Source organism: Xiphophorus couchianus, chromosome 17 (assembly GCF_001444195.1).
Source record: "Xiphophorus couchianus chromosome 17, X_couchianus-1.0, whole genome shotgun sequence".
Classification (NCBI taxonomy): Eukaryota; Metazoa; Chordata; class Actinopteri; order Cyprinodontiformes; family Poeciliidae; genus Xiphophorus; species Xiphophorus couchianus.
Window position 1 is genome coordinate 16,775,760 of NC_040244.1, and position 19,895 is coordinate 16,795,654.

The 19,895-nt window shown below is 40.2% G+C and overlaps 1 protein-coding gene across 1 annotated transcript; it reads right to left on the reverse strand.

The window, feature by feature from the left end:
* Positions 1 to 20: 20 nt before the first annotated feature.
* mkln1 (muskelin 1, intracellular mediator containing kelch motifs) lies at positions 21 to 16,720 on the reverse strand. Its single transcript, XM_028043952.1, has 18 exons — positions 16,604 to 16,720; positions 15,674 to 15,743; positions 14,436 to 14,578; positions 13,585 to 13,673; positions 13,379 to 13,488; positions 12,221 to 12,413; positions 11,996 to 12,112; positions 11,740 to 11,805; positions 9,412 to 9,524; positions 9,124 to 9,336; positions 7,630 to 7,851; positions 7,415 to 7,544; positions 6,817 to 6,964; positions 6,161 to 6,275; positions 4,743 to 4,882; positions 4,393 to 4,495; positions 3,897 to 3,951; positions 21 to 3,614 (listed from the first exon to the last, which is right to left on the reverse strand). Exons 1-18 carry the CDS (start codon positions 16,681 to 16,683, stop codon positions 3,493 to 3,495), a joined length of 2,229 nt encoding a protein of 742 aa, XP_027899753.1. The 5' UTR covers positions 16,684 to 16,720; the 3' UTR covers positions 21 to 3,492.
* Between the last annotated feature and the right edge of the window lie 3,175 nt (positions 16,721 to 19,895).

Genomic DNA, 19,895 nt, shown 5'->3' on the forward strand with positions numbered 1-19,895 from the left:
CCAACAGAAACAGCTCTTGAGAAAATTTGAACAAAATACAATCTTTATTTGTTATATACATTACATACAATGCAATACTACAAGGCTCTCTACACATTCTGTGTGTGCACAGAGTGGTGCGTGTGGATCAGAGAGTACCGGCCTTACACCTCCTCAGACCCACAGCGGGCTCCGGAGACGGGCAATGACCATATATGGTAATAAGTTATGACACAGCAAAGGTTGTGGGACCATTTCCCCAACACATATCCAAAAAAGAAAACAAGCATTTGGCATTGTGTGGTAAATTAAGGTGTTCAGAATGAAGCTTTCTTAAACAAAACCTTCTTCTGGTAAAAAACTGAAATGCTCCAGTAAAGTGGAGAGTCTCAAACATTATCAGAATACCTTCAATAATCCTTCTTATTGCTTCCTCAAGTATTCTTTTACACCATGAATTCATTCTGTACAGAAGCAACATGGGGGGAAACACACCCTTCATCATCATCCAGTATAAGTGCATTTAAAAGAAAAAATGTGGATTTCACCAAAAATTTATACAGAGTGGCAAGTATTTTTATTATAATGATTATCTCTTTTAATCCATATTTAAGGCAAAAATCATAAAAAAAAATAGCAGAAATGCATCACTCAGGGTGTAACGAATGCAATAAAAGTATCTTCTTAAACTTAATTACCGAATAAAAAAAAACTTAATTTATTGACATGTCCCACTCTACTAAAAGAAATAAAATTCCAGATTCATCTCTCTGCTAAGGCTTAAAATGTCTGCCGCGTTAAGAGTTTTGAAAGCTACGTCTGTTAGCGGTTATTAAAACAGGTGATGCTCCTGCCAGAAAGCAGCTAGCAACATCCTCCAGCTACTTTCACTCAATCCAAGAGAAACAAGAGGAAGAGGAAGCGAGCCTATGTGGCTGAAGTCATTTGATACCATGGTTGTTTATCATCTTCTACGCTTTTAGTGCGTTTTGCTAATGGTGTCCTTTGGTAAGAGAATAGCTGGATAACATTTAGTGATTTCAAATATCCGTTTCGTGAGCAGAGCTCTAATATTCATATGCTACATATGAAGCTTCCACAATCACACATGTGATGGGGGTCAGTGGTTTTTATCTTTGTGCTTAAGGACTGCAATCATAACAACTCGTATCACTTAGCTTGGCAAATTCTTCCTAAAAACACCAGGACTGTTTTCCCGGCGTTCCAAAAGTAGAATCCCACCCAGCTGCAGGTTTTAAGCGAGCTGTGGCGCTCGCCTTCCTGCAGAACTGAAGCAACCTTTGGTTTGGTTTGCAGTAATCAGTGTTTTGCCTTTAGGCAGACTGCAAACAGTTCATGTCATCTGCAGTAAAGGCAGACGACATGTTACTGTTACTGTTCCTAAAGTCCTAAACTGGGACCAGTAAGGAATGTCTGGTGGGACATGAATGAATATTTAGCTTGATTAAAATCTATATTTTATGACCGATAAGTTAAAACAAGCAGTAAACAAAAATATTAGAATCACTCCATACTGTAGTGCACCAATAATCTGTATGTAAAAATAGAATGTACAGATTTAAACTATTTAATAGTGGAGGGAGACATTTTATTTAGCCAGATCCAAGTATGTAGCCCGGCAACCACGCCTTTATATCAGCACATTTATAACTGCTGCTTAATCAACTCTTTAAAATGATCTGATCTCTGATTGATGTTTCCTCAAGTGGTGAGTAAAAAAAAACCTGATGTGTTTAGAAGGTCAGAGGTTAGGAATCTAAGACTGCGAGGCACACCAACCTACATTTACTACGTCAAGAGCGTCATGGAAACAGAAACAGGAGGAGTGAGAGGCAGACTCACTGCGGCCCATGCCTGGCGGTTCTGGTCCGGTTTGGAGTTTTTAACAATTACGCTGTTGACCGTCCACGTCAATGGATTTAGCTCTAAAACTGGAACACCAACAGAAAAGGTTTGACTATCAATCAGTTGTTAAGGTTTTAAACCAGAATCTTAATAAATTTACAGATTTATGCTTCAGTTACAGTAAACAGCAGGGCACAGATTTCCCATTTTCTGTTTATGGAAATGATTGTAAATGAAAACGTCCCTGAAATTTATCAACTAAAACATACATTCTTTACTGCTTTGTGTTAAAATCTGACACTTTTAATGGACATTTACTTAAATAGGGAGGAAGATTTTTCTTCATAAAGCAAATATGATATGACCAATGATTTCATGTATCGCATGAGGTCCTGCTGATTCTAATCTTTTTTTTTTTAAGGAAATACTAACATAAAAGAGGAGGAAATGTGATGCAGATTCCATCTTGGAGCTTTGTGACAACCAGAATATAAAAGGTTTACAATTAGATATTAGTAAACCAATATCCATGCTGTGTTTGATGTGTTATATAGACTAAAAATGGTTTTCAGTTTTGATGTATTTTATGAACAAGAAAAAGTGATATTTTCAGATTGTGGGCATATTGTTTGTAGATGTAATTCAACATCTACTATCTGATCCACCTAACTATGAAAAAATGAATCATTTGTGAGTATTTTCCACTCACACGAGGGACTTTAAGGAAACCTATAGGAGGTCATTTGTAACAATAATCGAGGTTCTTAAAGCACTATCACAGATTTTTCCCCTTATGCTGAATATCTGATACAGGAACTAATGAGCATCTATGTGTAAACTCAGAACATTTAGGTAAGGTGGGAGACATTCCAGCAGAAAATGCATCCAGTCCAGGAAAATATTCTGTATGTATATTTACATATTTTGTACATAATTTCAGCAATTAGAATCAATTGACAATCTGATAATTGAAGTGTTTAAACTTATATTAGTCAGACCCAAAAGGACTTTTAGATTTCCTGACATACATATATATTCTTTTTTTTTTTTTCCTCATCGCACTCACTAAAACTACTAAAATTGTAAACTACATTTTTGTTTGTGGTTGGTGCGGCTGCGTGTCGTCTAGAAAAAAGTCATGAGCTCCAAAGAAAGCCGAGCAGTTCTTCAAAAACGAAAGCAGCAAAGAAGCCAGACGATGAGCCTGAACGTGTTCCCCAGGAGAGACGTTCAGGAAAAGCCTAAAGAACAGAGGAGCTGGGGAAACTCGGCCGACTTTAAAGAAAAAAAATCCACTGGCCTTAAAAGTACTCATTGAACGCCTGTGTGTGAAAAGCAAAGCAGAAGTGCAACAATCTTTTTTTTGTCAAATTAAAACTTTTTAGAGCTTTGAGCAATCGGCTCACACCTAAAGAAAAAAACCAAAAAAAATAAAAAGCACCAAAGGCTTTTAGAAAATCTCACTCATGTCTACCTAGCACAGTGGTGCTGTGTTTTAATACCCTCATCGCCATGGTGACAAAGCCTGTAGAACACAGGTCAGTTTAGTGGAGGTGGACAAAGTGGACTCAGCTGGCCAGTCTGGTGTGTTTTAGGTGTGTGGGGTGCACAGGTGTGTGTTCAGTCGAGTGTGAAAGGAGCAGGATGCTAGAGGGTGATCAGGTCCACCAGGTTGCCCTTCGGGGGCGTCATGCTGTCGGGGAAGAAGTTGACCAGCGTGTCAAAGAGCTGCGTTCGCTGAGCGTACGTCTGGTCTACGTCAGAGAAGCCTGAGAGAAGGAGGGAGCAGAGGTTTGTGAGGACTGACCCCCGGTCAGGTTCAGGCTGCTGCCTGAGGGTTACTCTGCACTAACACTTACTGCTCATTTAAAATAAAACAGTGAACTCTTAATCAGTACCACATGCAAATGAAGGGTGTTTAAATCTGATAAACATGATTTCCTCTTGATGTTTACGGTTTATGGGGTAAAGTATTGTCACTAACTGAAGTCAAGCAGACTCAACCTATCCAGTATCTTTATCCAACACATTCAGAGTGATTCGGGTCTTACCTAGAGGGATGAAATCAGAACTGGACTTGAAGAGAGCAGTTGGTAGGAGCTGGAACTGAAACGCAACACAAACACCTGTGTCACCGACATTCAGGAGAACAGAAGAGTCAAACAGCCCTACGCTCACCTACGGCTGGGCAGCAGATCCATTTCATCCACTAATCAATTTTGTTTGGTTTATGAAGATTTAATTCAAGGAAAATGTGGATTGTTTTCCACCAATGGAAACCTTTAGGTTCCGTAGTTCAAAGTAGAAATGCATCGATATGATATTAATATATTAATCGGTCTCGATTTTGAAAAAAAATAAATAAAAAAATAAATTCTATACAGTAATTGGTAACTATGTTCCCAATCCATAAGGACAAATCTATTCAGTTTAATTCTATGTAATGTGCTCTAAGTGACGTCAAACTCTCAGCTCTAGTCTCAGCTGAACACGCAGGTTGACATTCACTCCAGTTAGTTAAAGTAGTGTGTGTGAACGCTGCAGTACCTCTTTGGTCTCATCGGGGTCAGTGTGGTCCACTGTTAGCGACAGGTCATTCTGAAGGTACTTCAGAGCATTCAGTGGCTCTGACTGGGCTTTCTCCTCAAACCTACCACACACAGTCATGGTCAACACAGTGGGCAAAACAATGACAGACCGCTGTTACAGATTACAACCACTAGATGGCAACATGCTACAACTTTAAGGTTACCTGTACTACTATTTCCCATAATTTACTGTTCTCTAGTTTTAAATCAAAGTCCTGACTGTAGATGACAGAGAAATCTTTGTATCTACTGTCTTATCATTGACCTGAACATAACAGGTGACGGAGTGACACAGTAAAATCTGCAGACCTGTATTTCCTGATGAGGTATCTGCAGTGGCGCAGCAGGTACTCCTTGGAGGGCCGACACAGTTTGAGGGACCAGAAGTCATCCAGGCGCATCTTAGGAGAACACGACTTCCCTGGGTTTCCTCCAAACAGGTAGTGCACCTGGACATTTTGGGATAAACATGCATGGAACAGACGCTCTCCAACACTTACACTAAATTATTCAGGCAATAGTAGATTAAAAAGAACTCAGACGAGACTGATTGACTGACCTGCACTGACCTCAGTGGTAGGAACAGAAATACGATCTTTTCATCAAAGGTACAGTTGTGAGAAAATAACGAGTGATATCTGTTTGTTTGTCAACATACGGATATTTAATGTTGGTTTTAACAATGCTGAAAAATTCTGGCCAGGAAACAAAGAAAATATATTTTAATTTTGTTTCTGTATGATGTAAGAAACTTTCTCTGGTGCTGAAAGAAATGAGGAAACCACATTGATTCTGGATTCTGTTGCTGCTCTTGGTCAGGATTCCCTTGAAAAAGAGTTTTTAATCTCAGAGGGGTTTTTATCGTGGTAAAATAGAAGTTAAATAAAAAAAAATTAAATCCCACTTAACTGAATATAGTTGCATAATATGAGTTGAGAACATCATGACTCAGCATTTTTAAAGGTTGTCTAAGGCCTTCAGAAAGAAGACAGCAGTGGTGTCAGAAGGCAGAGTGTTGGTATGTCTCTAACGTTTATTACATCAAACAAAAGAAAATGACTCTGAGTGGATTGGTTACATTATAAACACAGTGGAAACTCAGTTTCTTTTGGATTTAGTTGAAAGGATGGAATGAATTTTGACCACTGGCTGGTTGATTTGGGCTCCTGAGGTTAGAGGTCATATCATCTATGCAGCAGCAGGAATAACTGCTGGTTATTCCATTTCAACTAAGAAACTAGATCACAGTAAACAATCATATTTATCAAATTAGAACCTACATTCCAATGAGAATCGCTTCTCAGTTTAAAAGTATTGTAATCTTTAAGCACATATTAATAATTCTCATTATGCCCATTTTTATTAAAGTGAGCTTAACTTTTTCTATAGAGAAATTCCTCCAGTTGCTCAGCTCTACAGTAAGTTCAGTCATATATCTAAACATCACCAGTTTGCTGTGAATAATGATAAATATAACAGGAATAATAAACCAGAAGTGATTCCTGGTGTTCAAAACGCTAACTACTACAGCTCCTGCTAGTTTGTGTGAGGTTTTTTTATTTTTATCTTTATTTTTAAGCAGACACATTTCTAAGCCCTGCAATATTCATGACGCACTGAGGCAGAATGCAGTCAGAGGGATGTGAGAGGAGGGTGGGGGTATTTTATTGACACTGTCTGGGTTTTGGACATGCAGACTGTGTGGCAGCGTAGGGTAGAAGTGCTACCTTGTGCATCTCATCGTAGACCAGCTGGTGTGCAAAGCGTGGACATGGTTCCTCCTCCTGCAGCGTCTTACTTGGGTTTTCTTTTACAGCCTGATCGTTCTTATACACACATGACCTGAGTGAAAAACACACACACACATAGAAGTGATGATGAGAAAGAAGAAGAAGAAAAAAAGCTCAGAATACATTCTGAAGCCATCAAGGAAAAAACAAACGTAGCGTAGGCTGTTCTGGTTGTGGTAAAAAACACAAACGAAGCCACACTTCCAGAATCAGTTTACCCCAGTTCTTACCATGCGTCATAAATTCAAAAAAGGAACAAATTGTAGCAAAAAAGGAACAAATTGTAGCACATCATATGCTAGTGATGCGATTCACTAGAAGCAGTTGGCCACAGCTTTTCCTGCACATCGTGTTTACTGTGATCCAACTGTTCCCTGTTGAATCGCCTCAAAAGATGATTTCTTTTGTCCGCTGTTATATAAAGACACTGAGTGCTGGCAGCCAGCTAGTGCTGCACGAACACTGAGCCTCTGTGGTGTGATCACGGTGACAGAGCGACGCTGCGCATGTGTCTGAGAACTTCCTGTGAGTGTTGTGGTTACAATCAGAGTCGTCTCTGAACGACGAGGCCTGGCTTTCGTTTCGGGGCCTACCAGTTGTTACGGGCGATGTCGTAGATCCAGAACGAATTGCGCACGTTCTCCTCCCGTTTGTCCTTGTCTTTGCTCAGCCCCGACAGGACGTGGATCTCGTTGAGCTCCGGGTCGATGGTGGCTCTCTGGGTGAAACCAGTCATTGGAACTGGGAAACGGTGAAAGAACGTTTAATGACAAACATTTGTTGCAGATAAAACTCCACTTGTTCTACAAGAAGCAGATCCTCCAACCCAGAAGCCATAGAAAACTCTGCCTAAAGTTTGCTAAGCACCCTATTGAAGGTGTAGGTGTGCACTGACTGGAAATTTCCGGTCGATCATCAATGTTTAAAAAACCTGAACGGCTAAATGGTCGATACAGATTCACAAAAGAATCTAGATTCTCATTTATTACAATTCAGAACCTCTTTAAAATGTCCCAAATTTGATTTTAAAAAAGAAAACAAATCCACCGTCTACAGACCTCCATTTTGTAACACTGAGACTTTCTGACGTCGCTATGCCAACAGGACAGGAACCTACGAGTGCTTGTATCTGAGCCCAGTCTGGCTTTAATTAACGGCAGCTTGTTAGAGCTACTGGAATTAAAAACTCACCCATCCCAGAATCCTTTTTGGTACCATCAGATATGATCTCTACATGATCTCCGTCCACGTCGTAGCTGAAGAAATCGTTCAGGTACGTCTTTGACCTCTGACCCCCAAACACATAGAGACAGCGGTTTCTCTGTTGACCGGTACAGAGGTAACATCAGTTAGCATCAGGTAACATTAGTTGGCTCTACCAGGATCCAGTCTGGAGTCAGACTCACGGTGTGGAAGAGCATGCAGTGTCCGATCCGGGATTGAATGTCTTCTGGCCCGGCGTTGCACGAGTCTTCCCGTAGGAGGCGCCACGTCCCCGCCTGGCAGTGGAATGCGTACAGACCGCTGAACTGTGGCTCAGACGTCCGACTGTCCTCCACGCTGCCGTTACATGTCAGGATGCGGCCGCCAAACGTGTAAATCATGTGTTTCTCTGAGTCCATGCACATCTGCAACAACAGGAGAGGGAAGGCGGATCAGGTTGGTATTCTAATATATTTTGGTAAGACATTAACAGAATTTGGAAGTTAGATTGGCTGGATCACTTTCTAATTTGGGGGTAATTGCTTCTTACTGACAGAAATAATTAGGTGACAGTCACAGTAAGCACTGGTTACCCCACTATTATCAACTTAGTGAATTGCTTTATTTAGTGACTTTTCAGACAGAAGAAACACTTTTTTTTTTTTTAATGATTGGCCACAAAAGTGGAATCGGTGCAGTCCTACTGATCAGCATGGCAAATACAGAAAGAAAGATTTTTTTATACATATAACTCATTAAACCTTGGAACTCAAACAGATTCTGCCTGTAAGCATCAACCAGAGTGAACTTTAATAAACTGCTTATAGTTTGGCAGATTTATCATGCACCTCTAATAAATTTACAATAATAAAAATATTTAAAAGTATGTCTTAACACACCATCACTTTCCAATTTGTGATGTGACTAACAGGTAGTTGGTAGTTATTGGTTTTTGTAAGTGAGCACCTGACTTGTTGATTATTTGCTAAACAAAATTTGGTCTTAAATTTCAAAAGAGAGAGAAAAAAAGACCATTATGGGTTTTTATGAAATATTAAGAAACAGGAATTGATATTTGGTTTGTTGAAAGGCCTCGTTCCACTGTTCAGTTTATAGAAAATTAACTTGCAAATCTAAGACACCTGTCATTCCCTGAATTATTTTGGAAGTATTCTACTGGCTTTTGCATGTAGAGATCCACCAGGAAGTGGGTTGGTGACCAGCATCAGAGGATCGCTACATGGAACACATATGGATAATGTTTATAAATGCTAATGTATAGTTTAAATGTCAACTCTGTACTCATTTTTTCCTGCGCAGCCTCCTCTTCCTCTTCTCAGAATCAGACTCCATCACAGCCCCTAACATTCTGCCCAATCGGATCGTATCTGTGAGCTACGTATTTTATAATATCCCGCTCACACACTGATGAATTTGAGTCCTGTTGGATTTCTAAGATTTGATGAGCTATTACTCTTTAGCTGACACCTGGATCAACATATCAGATATGTCACTTTTGTTTGTTTAGTTTTAAACAGGAAAAACTTGAATATTGGTAGCAAAATGTTAGATCAGTAAATCTCTTTTTGAAAGATTTTTTTAAAAACGAATGCTTTTCAAAATAAAAAAGAATCTCCAATACAAAAAAAACCCCTCAGTAAAAACAAAGAGAAGGCAGAGTGAAACAGGAGCGCTACCTGGTGGTCAAACACCAGCTTGGGCCCTCCGTCCGCCGACGTGTCCTCGCTGAGGAGCGTCCAGGTGTTGGCCGTGATGTCGTAGCGGTAGAAGTCGCTCTTCAAGGACTTGCTGTTCCTGACGCTGGAGTCCAGGTAGCGGCCCAGCGTGTAGATCTGCCGCCGCTGCGAGTCGATGCACATCTTGTGGCAGGAGCGGGCACTCGGGCCGTTCTGATTGGACGACAGCAGACAGGCTTACAGAGCTGCCACCTGCTGGTGGGTTTGTGTAGTCGGGCTGGCCCTCACCTCTTTTTCTGTGTCCCTGGAGATGCAGGCCCACTGGTTCTCCTGGACGCTGTAAGCCCAGAAATCAGCCAGATCCTGAGTGCCATCCCAACCCCCAAACAGGTACACTGTCTCTGCAGGACACACACACACACACACACACATTACATTACTATTACATCACTATCGGAGACATCAGAGGAGTGGACATCTGACATTACGTCAGCTCAAATTAAGTTACATCAACAAATGAAAGAAGCAAAGAGTGATTTTCATTCTGCCGTCATAGCATGGGTGAACTCCAAAGCATTAATCTCTGTTTGAACATTTAGCCGCCCTGCCCAGAGAACAGAGGCTACAAAAACACACACAACAGCTTCAAAGATCCACTCAGAAAAAAACATCCAGCAAGAGCAGACCTGTTCCATGACCACATCCAGCAAGTTCAGACATGTCAGAGAGGGAGGGCTTTCTACCAGTTAATAAGTTAATAAACAAGTCCTAAATGTTTTTATTAAGGCCATCAATTGATTAAAAAAGGAATGCAAGAGGCAAAACATGGGATTAGGCCTGTCACCATGACAAATTTTGCTGGATGATAAATTGTCCCAGAAGTTATTGCAATAAATGATAATTTTGTTTTGAGACCATTTCCCAGTAATATCATGGTAATGGCATAGTAATGCAAGAACACATTGTCAAAGGTCAATAAACTTTAAATTCTAATGAACATTTAACTCTGGAACTGGAAGACATTTTCAACATCCAAAACAAATAAACAAAACGACAAATAAAATGAATTATGAAATCTGAGTAAACAGAATTGTTCTTCAATAAAGGGATTCCGTAGTTAAGACCAAAGCACCAAACTGAAGACTGTTGTCATCCAATTCTTGGTAGAAGGAGAGAAAGAAGAAGATCAATAAATCATGCAAATGAAAATTGAGCTCGTTTTAATTTTTCTTGCGATTGATTCATTATTTATGGCAACAGGGCTACATTGCATCACTTCTCATGTCTTTGATGCTTTTGTACTTATCCACTATTTGTGCTTTTTTTGTTCATAGCAGTGTTGCTTCAGCTGTGTGTAGCTGCATGTAAAAAGAGGCTTTGCTACGTTATTTTGTTAACAGTAAAATCATTTCTGTTGCTGCCGCTGTGCTGCAGCGCCACAAAGCAGCGCCACAAAGCAGGCCGAGGAGAGAGGGTGGAGCTGTTCCAGAGGAAAACGTGAGAAAAACAGCTGAGACAGAGTCGGGCGTTATGTCAAAGCTACAGCGCAGATGATTTCCAAAAAGTACAGAAACCTGTACAATTTATCTTGGGTTTAAAAAAAACAACAAACAATGGCATTAAAATAATCCAGGTCAGACACAAAGGATTTATACTAGAAAACATCACAGAATCCAAAGCAGATCTATGTGATGATAAAGAAATTTGGCAAAATTAGTAGGTCAGACTTAAAATAGTAAAAAAAAAAAAAATCTAATTGGATTTTTTAAATTATTATTATTTTATTTGCCTTTGTTCAACTAGAAGTTCTAAACTTCTGTTAGTAGGGGTCTGGATGTACATATGTACATTTCAAAATTATCACAAAATAAAGTTAGAAAAAAAAGGAAATTGGAACCTTTTTGTAGATAAAAGGTAAAAGATTCCATGGTGGAATCAGGAAGACGTCTGTCTGCTGCTGCTCATCATGTTTTACCACACAGAACTGTCAGAATGGAGGCCACATTTCAGAGTACGCAGCGTGGAAAATCTGGACACAGTTACTGAAATGATGTAACAAACGGTACAATTTTAGAAGAAATCTTGAAACTTTGTGGCCACAGTGTTATTTTCTTCTTTTATCTATGACGACACCAAAACTCCATCAAAAAGGCCTGATTGGTTCACCTCCAGGTTAACCTCAGGTTGATGAAACATTCAGAATTGCATAATGAAGCGACTGTCAGTATAAAACAAGCAACCTGAACAATAAGGAGTTTAACTGTCTATTGATTCCTCTTTTTAAAATAAATGGTTCATGGAAGTAAACTGTATCAACTTGCTGATTCGCTGTAACTGCTGTTTGGAAGGAGTCGGTGCTCAGGGCTGCAGTGACTCCACCCAGCAGTCTGCAGATCCACCTCCACACATTACACAGGCTTTTATCCCAGCCTCAACAAATCACAACTGAAGTGCTGTCACCGTCAAAGCAGTAGTAGTGAAGTGAGTTTTAAACATAGGCCTGAAGGTGGCTGCGGGAGGAAACAAGGCTTAATTTGATTACTCCGAAACAGAGCTTTGCATTTACAATCTGACGGAGGAGGAAGTGACTCATGGCAGCGTCTGCGTGGGTCTCACCAGTCTGGACGTCAATGACCATTTGATGTCCTCCCCTCATCCCGGGCCTGTTGTCATCGCCGTCACCTGGAAACGAGGAGACGGGGAGGAGATAAGGGTGGAACGTGAGGATGGAGGGTGAAAGCAAGGGAGTGGGTGGGTAAGGAAGGAGGCAGAAAAACAGAAAGCAGGGTTAAGTTTCCAGTGAGCTTCCAGAGATCTGGAGTGTTTAATCCAACAGACTGGGAGGATCTCCCAGGCGAATAGAAGCTCTCACTGTTCATGTCGTCTCGGCTGGTTTCTTGGCTGCCTGTACCTTTGTTGCACTTGGGGATGATCTGACTCCACCTGGGCTTGTACTCCTGCTGGCTGATATACTGGTTAAACAAACCATCTAGCAGAGAAATGAGATGATGGAATGTTGGGAAAGCAGTGAGCGTCGGCACATGTTCACTTCGAGAGAGCTGCAGAGTGAGGCGGAGCTGGAGCCGCAGGGCCGTACCTCTCACTGCTTTGTCTATGAGCTCCTCACAGGCGTCAAAGTCTCCCTGCAGTACCAGACAGTCGTGCAGGTGTGTGAGCATGGGGTGCTCCAGGGCTATGCGCGTCTTCTTCTGCAACGACTCGAAGGCTTCCGTGTAGTTGTGCTGCCGGAAGTGCTTGAGGCAGAGCCGAATGGCTTCCTGTTCTCTGTACTGAAACGACACGATGGACAGCAACTTTACATCGATTCCACAACCTAATCTGAGCTGTGAAGACGACTTCCTGTGATGTCATGACACTGAATTAGGGATGGCGTGACTTTTTTCATTACCTGTACCGATATCTGAGGTCTAGTATCAGCCAATACAGAAAAACAGCTGAATTTCCTTAAAATATTTATTTTTCTTTTAATACAGAAATAAATGTACTGACTGACAGCTTCATTTGCTAACTCTGCACCAGTACAGCACACTTCAATACACCAAGAACTTCACAAGTTTGGTCAAACATGTAAAAATAAAACTGCAACAAACCTTTCAAATGGTTCAGAAAGTGCAAATAGGAATTCTAAATATAATGTAAAATAAATAGTAAAGCATGATGTCACTAAGAGCACAAAGCATAGAATTAGACTGAATAGATCTGCCTTATGGCTTAAGAACAGGAAAAACTCATTCTGAAGGTATTCGTCCTTCCTTCATTAAACAAGATTATTTCTATGAAGCACCAGAACTGCAAGCAGACAAATAGGCCCACGTCATGATGGTAGCACCACCATGCTCCACAGCTGCAACAGTTCTACAGCGGTTTAGAGAAATTCTACAATAAATTTAAGTTAAAGAAGAAAAAAAAAAATCACTGAGCTTGTATGATAGTGAAATAATATCAAAAATGCCTTGATGAGTAATTCAACATGCACTTCTTATGAATTACTGATTACTCTAAGAATAATATTGCCTCTGTTGTGCCAAAAGGGACTGACATTGTAAAAGATATATACAGTATATATATACACACACACTTCTAGTGGCATAATAATAAAGAAAGAAATGCCTAAGTTTAAGTTATTCTACAAATTAATTCTTAAGAAAAAAGGTGTTTGAAATAATTACATTTATTTTAGAGAAATAGTGGAAATGTTAGGAGTATTTTGAAAGATAAAGCTTGGAGTTCTGACCTTGCTGTACCAGTTAAGGCAGGGCTGCACCACATCAGGGTCCTCAATGCCATGCAGTTCAATGTACCAGATGCTGAAGTTAAAACTGGGCCCCCAAGACATCAGAGGCACTATGGCAAACAGGCAGAAAAGATTCAGGAAAATGAAGGAGAAATGGAAAACCTGAGCAGTGTAAACGAACCCAACCACAGATGGACGCCTTTTACCTATTTTCACAAATCTGCAGGGAAACATCTGCTCATCAATCTTATGCTTTAACGTAAATGTCTCCTTGTTGTAGTCGTTCTTAAGGCCACTGAGAGGCAAGCAGAAAGAAGACGGGTCAGTTCTTAAACGCTGTTTTAACTTTCATTGTTGGTTTATTTACTTCACTAAAGCCGCAGTAGAAAACTTATATAAAAATGCTCTTAACATATTTGATAAAACATAAATAATATGTTTTTCAGGTATACATTGCCATTTTATAGCATAATCTAGCAACAATGCCAACATTAGTCATCATAAAAATGCTGTACATATCTAATTTGACTTCCTAATTCAGCGACCTCTTTAAAAACTCCTGCTCCTTCTGAAACTCCACCTTCAGGAAGTCATCAAAAACATCACTCCTCCTCTATTAGCCCTTTAACAATGTTTTTCCCAACATTCTTATGAGCTCAGCAGATGTGCAGTTCACCTGGGTTAGCTAATTGCTGCTGGCTAGTCTGAAGGAGCTGAGGAGCTCTGAGGAGGAGATGCACCTAGAAAAGGTGGAGAGATCACCTGGACAGAGAAGAGTGACTGTCCAGTGTCGACATTTCCCTTCCTTAGGGTCCAATCCAATCCTGACTTAGAATCACATTCCTTAAGGGTTTTGTTTATTTGGTCAAAGAGATGTGGCATTAAACTGTAAATCATGCTGGGATGGCAAAAAGTGCAAACAAAGACAAACACGCCATATGAAAATAAAACAGCTTAACGTTTTATTTTTCCCCTGGTACCGACGGCTACATGCTGTGCAAGAGACGGAGATCAAGAGATCTACTTTAGAACTGGACTCTGTAGTCGAGAAACTCACCTGGATAAAAGTTCTGTCATGTTCTCCTCACTCATCCCACCAAACACTTTGAACTTCTTGAGGTTGCAGACATGAGTCTTCTCATACTTGCCAAAGGTGATACTCTGAACAATCGCCGGCCTTTCCAACTTCAAGATTAAAAACTAGTGAAGAAGAGACAGAGATACAAAACAGCATGAAGCATAAAAATAGCAAGGCACCATTCCTTGGTGAAGACTGGCTGTACTGCCAACTATGGTGATAATTAAGACTGTAAATGTTAACTTCTGCAACAGTGCAGTGAAACTGAAGGGGTGTGAGAGGGGGGAGGGGGGTCACATAGAAAGTAGAGCCACAAAATTTGCAAAAATCACAAAAAAGGGAAAACCTTTTTCATGAATGGAACTTTGCACATTGTGTTTTGGTCAAGCTAAAAGACTTAGAATGTAGACTTAAAGTCACCCATCTTCAAGTCCTTTCCCCCCGGGCATGTTAAAAACAACTAATTATCCCAATTATTATAAATTTCCCAAAAAGAAAATCATGTTTTCACTTAAACATGATAAACAACTCATTATTTGTTGTTGACATGCCTACTAGCTTCACCTCATTTAAGACCATGTGTAACCACTTTCCCTTTCTGTTCATCCTTTAGCCTGGCTAGCTACACGTTCTTTAGAACTCAGGCTCTACTGATAAGTCCAGAAGTTGAAGGCAACCCACAAATATTACAACCCTATAATCTGATGCGGACGATGACATCTTAAGGAGAACACACAACAACTTTGACTATATTTACAACACCTAAATGCATTTAAACATCCTGTAAGAACAGCATACACAGCATTGCTCAGGTGAATGCTGTGACCTGTTGGTCACTCTTTGGTCTTGTGATCCCTGCTGCATGACCTAAAAGAGAACACAGTCTATGACCTCAATAAACCAACTGGAAAGGGGTGAAAGAACAAAGTGATCTATGAAGGGGAAAAAAACACAGTTGCGTGTTTATTGAGAAAATGTGAACAAGAGGTAATCATCTCTTTTAATCATACAGAAGCAGGGTATAGTTACAGTTATTTGCAGATTAAAATGGAGACGTGTGAGCATAGGACTCTGTTATTCCCTTATTTGTCCTGAATTTCACATTGATCAGGATGTACAAAGGAAATGCGCTTGAATTCATATCTTAATTTGTATATAGGGACGTCGTTTTCTACATTTTATAGATGCAACGTCATTGGCTAACTGGATCAGCCTACCTGTGGAGGATAGTTGCTCTCTGAAGACCACCTGGAGGACTGATCGTTAGGTTTATCCACCAAGATATTCCTAAGAAATGAAAAAGATTGGCTTTATTTACCGAGTCTGGAAAGTGACCAATCAAGTTAGCAAGAACAAAGGCAAGGAAAGACTAAAAGAAATCATTACAGGACAGTAATTATATAAACTGCCAGTCGCGTACAGGAACAGCTTCCGGTGTCAGTATGGAATAGATGAAGCACGATAGTTCAATTAGCAGTAGCTAGCTTGATGATGAAGCCGTGAAGCAGCAACAGCTAAAATATAACAGACATACACACTGTGCCCGACATTACCAACACTCCACTGATTAAGCAGTGTTGCCATATTTTAAGCAAACCACGAAGTCTGATTTAGTTTCACTGCACGGGTAAACAGGCTAATTAGCTAATGAGCTGGTTAGCCAATAGTAACAGGACCTGTGTGTATCAGCTTCAGTTATGCCAACATAAACATTTATTTCCACACGTTACCGCACAGCATGCTAATGCAACAGGGTATAGATTATTGAATTTGAAGTTGTTTAAAATGCCCCATTTTTGAAAAGATAGTAACATGGTTTGTTTTGTTTACGTCGCGACTGCAAGAACTCAACTGCTACTGAGGCTTAGCTACACGTTTATAATACTCAGTTTAACGTTGTATTAAGGGGTATAAATGTTACACGCTACTGAATCAGAAAATCTTTAGAATAGCCAACAAATAATAATAAATAAACCAGCCCAGCGAGCGCCCTTGTCTCAGCTAGCGCTCGCTGTGTTGGATCTGAGACGAGCTAGGCCAAGTCCAGCCGGCTGGACCGTCCACCGGTACTCGGAGCAACAGAAAGCCCTCCATCAGCCATTAACACTAATGCAAACATGCAGCTAGCTAATGTCCTCAACACTCACTCGGGTAAATATGTGGAGGAATATGAGCTCCATTTAAAAACGCTGAAAGTAAGAACTCTGCTCTCAGGAACGGCAGCCATCTTGTTAGAAAATAGCAGCTAACGGGAGGCTGGCTGACTCTCATTGGCCAGTTTTTCCAACTAGTTCCGCCTTCTCAGTCGAATAAAATTAGACCTGATTGGACGTTATCTCCCGACAGTATTTAGTAATGTTTTATCGTCATTTTTAATACATTTTTTATTTAGTTAACACTAAAAACTGTTATTTTTCAAATTAATTTAATCAAAAAGCGAACTTAATCTAATATATATATTCACTCTACATAGAGAACAATATTGTGAACGTTTTTATTATAATAGTTTACAGCTAATAAATCCCCAAAATCTAGATTATCAGAAAATTTAAATGTAACATTAGATCATTAAAAACGGATTTTTTAACAGAAATTTCTGATTTCATGAAATGACATGCAATAGAGGTTGGAGGAAAGATGTTAATCTGGATTTTAAACTTTTAAAAGAGAAGGTGAATTTGAATTAAAATAGGACCTGAAATATTTTTAATAGTCTCTCTTTTTTGGAGAGAAAAACATTTACAGTCAAACAAAAAGACAAAAATGGCAAAAAAAATATATGCTTTGTAGAATTGCTATGTCATTAATGTCCATATTATTATTTCACATCATTGATCATTTCCTATCAATAATTAATCTTTTTAATATGTAAACACATAGGATGACCTCACCATCTTCCGACATGTTGAGTCATGATTCCCTGCGGAGTGCATGAGTCACAGCGAGGAAAGTGAATGCAGCTTTCATAATGTAAGCTGGATGAATGTTCAGTTGTAAAGATTTTACTATCTTATATTGGATTGGTATTCCTGTAACAACTTAATGGTGCTTAAAGCAGCAGCTCTACTCTGAGAACCTTCCCAGATAACAGAGCTTCCGTCTGTCCATCCATTATCTTACACCCTTATCCCCAATGCGATTGCGGGGGTGATGTTGCATATCTCCAGGGTCAACGGGCGAGAGGCAGGGTCACCCTGGAAGAGTCGCCAGTCCATCGCAGGACAAGGACCCAGCTTTTCACCCCATATTCAAGGGAGAGCCCAGACACCCTGGAGAGGAATCTCATCTCAGCCTCTACCCAGAGCTTGTGACCACAGATGATGAGGGTAGAAATGTAGATCGACTGGTAATTTGAGAATATTTCCCCTGCATCACTGCAGATGCTGCACCAATCCACCTATCAATCTTCTGCTCCAGTTTTTCCTTTATTCATGAACAATACCCCCAAATGCTTGAGGAGCACCAGTCCTGTTTAGGTTGCTCTACTCTAATTCGATTTTGTTTGCCTTGAAAGCACAGAGCATTATGGGTAAATAGAACCAAAAGAAACCTTAGTGTCTATTGCTAGCGGGAGAAATGGCTTGTCATCTTTTGCCAAAAACAAAACCGCTTAAGTCTCACACCTACAGAGTGCAACTGATGACATGGGACAAAAGAAAAAAAATATCATGGCTATGACTTAATAACTCATGGGAACAACTTATTTATTTTGTGAGAACTACTTAATTATAACAAGTTGTGGCCATGAACTTTATTTTTTCCATGTCACCAGACAGATCCATACCCACTACTGCATTTTGTTTACACATTTCATGAAGAAGGAAGATGTGTTCAGTGGGGTGTTTGTGTTTTTGTTTCCTTCAGTAGTTCTTGGTGCAGTGCCCCCACAGGTGAAAGGGTAAATAGGTTTTTCAAAGGGTTTAATTCGTCTGACAGAATGCAGTGTGACAGGAAACTGCAACAGTTCAAGATGTAGCAAAATGTTTCAAATTTGATCCCCTGTCGACCAAATTTTCTCCAACCCAGAGAGGGTGCTTTACCTTCTTCTGGCCAAAGATCAGATTTGGATGTGCTGATCTTCATCCTGGAAATTGCTCTGGTCCACTCCAGTTAAAGCTGGAGCTGATGAAACCAACAGAACTACATCATCTGCAAAAAGGAGAGACCCAATGCCACCAAAAGGTGGACTCAGATACCTTGGCTGCACCTCCATAAAGATTGTGAACCAATTAGGTGACAGAGGGCAACCTTGGCGAAGTCCAACCGGAAACAAGACTGACTGAGCAAGCTCTGACACCAGACATACAAGGACCTAACAGCAGGTTTGAAGGTGCTGGTACTCATTCTGAAGTACCCTCAGTAACACATGAACTATCATACCTCAACCCGCTAAGGATGAAAGTTGGGCCAGCATTCCAAGGCCACCATCTAAAGATGTGAGGATCATTGAACTACGACAGTGTAAGTGCATGACAATGCTACTTGTTGAAGTGCAAAAGCTTGTTTGGGATATTGACACTGTAAAGGTCAATCTTTCAATAAAGATAAATTTTTCACATGCGGTTTGGCTCCACTAATAAAGTACTGTTTTCTGGTTGTATTGCTTAAGTTGTAAAATTACAGTTCTGCTTACTTTACTACTCACTGCATTTCTCCACCCTTCTTTCATTTATTTATCCAGCTTTGTCCTCCAGCGTTATATTTCACTGAGGCTGAGATAAAAGTGATGTTGTAGGAAGCACGAGTTGTTCCTGTTCACACTACATCCCCAGAGTAACGTCACACTGAGTAGAAGAGAAATGAACTTGAGATACACTTGAGATGGAACCTCAAAACATTGTCCTGAGCCGTATGCAACAAAATTTCGTTCTGTACACACCCTGTGCATGCAAAATGACAATAAAGTCAGTCTAAGTCTAAGTCTAAGATACGAAATCTGAATTTTCAAACATGTTTTTGACATATTTCCAACATGTACATTTGATGACGACACCTTAGAGCCTACTGAAAGCCAAAGATGTAGTTTTTCTGAAACATTTAATGCTCCATTAAATCAACAACCAAAAATATTCTAATACTGAAATGCTATGACTGTTTCATGGGTTGCTCAATCGTGTGCAGCACAGAAGGCAAGCCAGACATTTCAAGGTCATGGCTAAAGAGCCTGACTGTGCAGAGAGAGCTGTATCCAAACATTTAGATGGAAAGTTGGGAGGAAGGAAAAAGTGTGGTAGAGAAAAGTGCACTATCAACATAAGTAGCAACAGCCTTGAGAGAAGTGTGAAGCAAAGGCCATTCAGTGGGAGCTGTGAGAGGTTGGAGCTGAGTCAACGTTTCTCTACTCAGACATATCCGGGAAATGAGCAACAACTATCAGAAGCTTTGTGAGTTATGTTGGAAGCATTTGCCCTCACAGAGTCTGGAAGGCAACTGCAGATG